This window comes from Echinops telfairi, unplaced genomic scaffold (genome assembly GCF_000313985.2).
Source record: "Echinops telfairi isolate 266 unplaced genomic scaffold, ASM31398v2 ScPeMD7_7475;HRSCAF=8513, whole genome shotgun sequence".
Lineage (NCBI taxonomy): Eukaryota > Metazoa > Chordata > Mammalia > Afrosoricida > Tenrecidae > Echinops > Echinops telfairi.
Genome location: NW_022111379.1, coordinates 11,702,995 through 11,707,518, shown reverse-complemented (window position 1 = coordinate 11,707,518; position 4,524 = coordinate 11,702,995). Strand labels below are relative to the sequence as shown.

The 4,524-nt window shown below is 41.3% G+C and overlaps 1 protein-coding gene across 1 annotated transcript in view; it reads right to left on the bottom strand.

The window, feature by feature from the left end:
* The window catches only part of SCAPER (S-phase cyclin A associated protein in the ER), a 346,349-nt gene that overhangs the window by 273,354 nt on the left and 68,471 nt on the right, over positions 1-4,524 (bottom strand). The window contains exons 14-15 of the mRNA XM_030889085.2: positions 3,178-3,330; positions 2,285-2,392 (exon numbers count right to left, since the gene is read on the bottom strand). Of these exons, the coding sequence (XP_030744945.1) occupies positions 2,285-2,392; positions 3,178-3,330 (261 nt within the window). The remainder of the gene's footprint in view (positions 1-2,284; positions 2,393-3,177; positions 3,331-4,524) is intronic.

Sequence of the window (4,524 nt, the reverse complement as noted above, 5' to 3'; positions counted from 1 at the left end):
TAAATTATGAATTATTATTATTTTCCATATCTTACACTGACCACTGTCTTCCTTCCCTAGCGGTTTCTTCCCCCTCCTCTCCCCACCTTCCCCCTACCCTCCTGGTATCACTACTCCCATTTTTGTTCTTGAGGGTATATCTGACCTGGATTCCGTGTGTCATGAGCTCCGGCCTAGCCCACAGTGAAAGACAGGACTGGGGTCATGATAGTTGGAGGTGAGGAAGCCTCAAGGAACCAGAGGAAAACTGTGTGTTATGTAGGTGCTATACTTCACCCTGGTTGACTCATCCCTTGCCTGTGACTCTTCTATGGGGGGATGTCCCATTGTCTACAGATGGGTTTGGGGTCTCTGCTACCAAGGGAATTCTGTACAAATATTTTTTATAAATAGAAGTATTTTGATGATATTATTAATAATTACTCTAATTAATTGAGAGAATTTAGTAGTTTCTTAAGGTAAAGCATGTGACTTTCGTTCGAGGTAGCAACACAAGGAGGATAATTACAGGAATGATTACAGAAAAAAGTAATTCATACCACTTTCTCTTACACTTTGAGTAAAAGGGGGGAAAACGGAGGCAAATTTCACCACAACCCACAGCTCTAGAGTCAGTTTCGACTCCGAGTTGTCTCACAGGACAGGGCAGAACTGCCCCTTTGGGTTTCCAAGGCTGTGAATCTTCGCGGGAGCAGAAAGCTTTCGCTTTTTCACATGGAGTCACACTGCAGCCCAAGGTGTAATCCATTGCGCCACATACAGTTAGTTCGAGTTTCATTTTCACTCCTGTTTTTATTATCTGGTACTTAGCGAAATCTAGACGCCCATTTCAATCTAGAAGTCCATTTCAATACCATCAAGGCTTTTGGCACAACCTTCAATTCAACAGAACAACTCAATGAGTTAATAACCTTCCTATGAACCAAAGACTATGTCAAGCAATGGATGTACTGGAGTTAAACACTCAGAGACTTCTGATTCTAGCCACAGTGGGCTAATCCTCCAACTCTGGAAGCTACTTGAAAACCATAATAGTACCGGACAGCCTCACAGACAACTAAGACGTATGGTCTCTAACAAAGGGGAGCACCCAGGGAGCTCCACATTCACCTCGGCTTAGGCCGATTTAGGGTGTGGAAAAATAACGTTCAAGTCAGAAACTGGCGATCTTACAGGACTGACAAGACAGAACTGGAAGTTTAGAACTGTCGATGTGACTGTCGAACACTGACTGACAAAAACTGTCAAGAGGAAGAAGCCGCCAAGGTGAAGCACAATGATGGTTGCAAGCTCCCTTCACAAGTGTCAGATCCAAAGACGGGAAACAGTGGTTTCGTTCCTTTTGACCTCTACTTAAGATTTCAGAACCAACCACGAGTCATCGTGTCATACAATGAATGTGTCCCCTGCACAATGTGTTAGATGCAAGCGTATCTTATGTAATAAAATAACCTTCTGCCGTGCATTCTGATATCATACATGACGGCATCAATCGGTTAAGGTGATACCAATGTAAGTAAGGTGGATCCCAAGCCTAATCACTTCTGAATTATATACAGAGCAGCATAAACCCCGACACACGGACAGGGCAAGATATGACAAAATACCCATTTATAAACTATCAAGGGCTCATGAGGGAGGGGGGAGCGGGGAGGGAGGGGTAAAATGAGAACCTAATATCGGGGGTTTAAGTGGAGAGAAAATGTTTTGAGAATGATGTACTAATGCGCTTTACACAAAATTGATGTGTGTATGGATTGCGATAACAGTTGTATGAGCCCCTAATAAAATGTTTAAAAAGAAAGAAGAAAAAAAATAAAATAAAAAATAAACCCCGACACATGCACACGGAAGGACCAATGTCATATGAGGCCCCGTTACAGGATAAAGAAGCAAACAAAGAACACACAGGACTGCCTGTATCAGTGGCTCTCAACCTTGCTCATGCCGCGACCCTGTAACACAGTACCTCCTGTGGTGGTAACCCCCCAAACAGAAAATTATTTTCGTTGCTACTTCATCACTGTCATTTTGTTACTGTTATGAATTGTGTGACCCCTGTGAAAGGGTCATTCGACACCCAAAGGGGCCGTAAGCCACAGGTTGAGAACCGCTGACCTACATGGAGGGAATCAACACAGCTGAGACTGTGAACTTTCAGAGGCTGGTGCCTTCAAACTGTTGAGCGTGCGGTCAGCGGCCACGCACATGGCCCGCCACACCACGAGGGCTCCTCTGCTCGCACGCAATCAATACCCAGACAAAGAGCAGAAGTAAAGCTCACCACTTCTTCATCTGAAAGTTCCCGTCCTTGGATACTGCTATTCTCTCTCACAGCTTGCTGGTGTTTTTTCCCTTTAATATGGCTAAAAAGATACACCTCTGACGAGATCTAAAAGCACAAAGTTGTTTAGATTATCATTAAAAAACAGAACCATCAGGTCACAATTAATGAGAACAATGACACTTTGTGAAAAACATAAATTATGTCACTAACTGGTATAAAACTGTCAAATGGAAACCTAATTTGCTGTATCAACTTTCACCAAAAACACAGAATTTTATTCATTTAACATAGTTTAAGCAAAACAATGTAATCAACTTAAAATTATACCTAATTTTAAACATTACATTTGATTCCAGTATACTATATCCAAACAGAGCACATTTTAGCATTTAAACATGACTTAGAAGTAGTTTGCTTAGAACCCAATGTTGAGGATCCTCATAAAGACACGGTCGAAAGCAGGTATGCCACCCTAGCCCTCCGTAACAGGAAATCACTGCCACTACACAAAAGACAGTGCAGTGCTGAAAATGTTGCTTTTCTTCTGGAGTCCCACAACCAAGAAAATGCTGGCTTCGACTATCATTAAGTAGGTATGCATCCATTTTAAGTAGCAACTGTATGCCTGGACACTTTGAACTACTATTCCTAAATGTTGGTGCATTTTAAATGGGCTATGAATAGGTTTCAAAGAGTTCATGGACATTTTCCATTTTCTTCTAATTCCATTTCTCCACAAACTTTTTTGAAGCCCCCTCACATTTCCCAAGGTCCTCAGGAGATGCCTGAGGATAGGTTTAATAAAAACTAGAGGGATATAGCTCTGTGACTTAGTCAAGTTTAACAAGAAAAGCTAACAGGTCATCACAAAGTTAATACTGACAACCTACCTGGACATTGCATAAAGAACACTGCTTCTTTCTTTCATAGGGGGTCAGCTTAGGGGCGTCATCCGTATTTGCATGTCGCCCACTGCTTAATTCAGCAGCTTTCTCCTTTCTCTGCTCAATCTGTTCCATGTGCCTTCGAATGCTTTCATCGTGCTGTGGAGAGAGTCAAAGGACAGGATTATGAATCAGGATTCAAATCAGCCTGAAATTGGGGTGGGGGGAATGCTATTTCTAGTAAGCTTTCCAAAATAATAGGAAACGGTCTTATTACAGTGTGAATTTGCACATTGTGGACAGGAATTTATGTAAAACCCTTTAATGGCTCCCACAAGCATGGTGATGTTTTCTAAAGTATGCTCTATGGAACTACTCCATGGGACATTAATATTAATAGGCCTTTTGTGGAAGACGTTCTCATGGTGAAGTAAATTCAAAAAACACTAACTTAAATGTAAATAGGTTGTTAACACTGAACCTCACATAGCCTCTGCTATGTCTCTGTGCACTGTAATTCAATAAAACTAACTTACAGCAAGTAGCATTTTATAAACTTTTGGGACTCCAATGCACATTTCTTGGAACATAACATGGGGAATGCCAAGTCGTAAGAAAGGCTCAAGCAAGACTATCCACATGGCAGAAAAGGCCCATGGCAGAGACCTGTTTCCACGCCCACCCCCCATTTCTCACTCATTCACTGCCATCAAGTGGAAGCTGACTGACAGCAAGCCTACAGGACAGGGTAGAACTGCCCCTGTGGGCTTCTGAGGCTATAACTCTTTTTTTTTTTTTTTTTGAGGCTATAACTCTTTATGGGAGTAGAAAGCCTCATCTTGTTCTCACGGAGCAGCTGGTGGTTTCAAACTGCTAACCTTGGGTTTGGCAGCTTAACACATAATCACGACACCACGAGGGTTCAACCCCATTTCTAGTTACCACCAATAATACTCTGATAAAAGTAAAATGCTCTTTCACACTTTCTCCCATGCTCAGCCTATAACATATGATTGGATTTCCATCTCCCTCACCTATCCATTCCCTTGGTTAACTTTTAAGTCCTTCTTTCCAGGTTCCCCTTAGGAATTATTCACTAAAATCCTCTGATTTCTAACACAACATTATGTTAAACTAATTGCTCTTCCTCTGAGCCCCCATAGCATTGAAATCAATGAAGACATATTATACTAAATATATTCACATTTTCTTTTTAGTTGATTAAAATCTATGACTACCAGAAGTCTAGCAGTCGTGCCTTCAAGTTATTAATGAACTGGTTAGTAAAAAGAGGAAATGTTATTGTTTTTCCTCAATGGTTTTACCTTATTCAAATCCATAAATTTAGTTTTT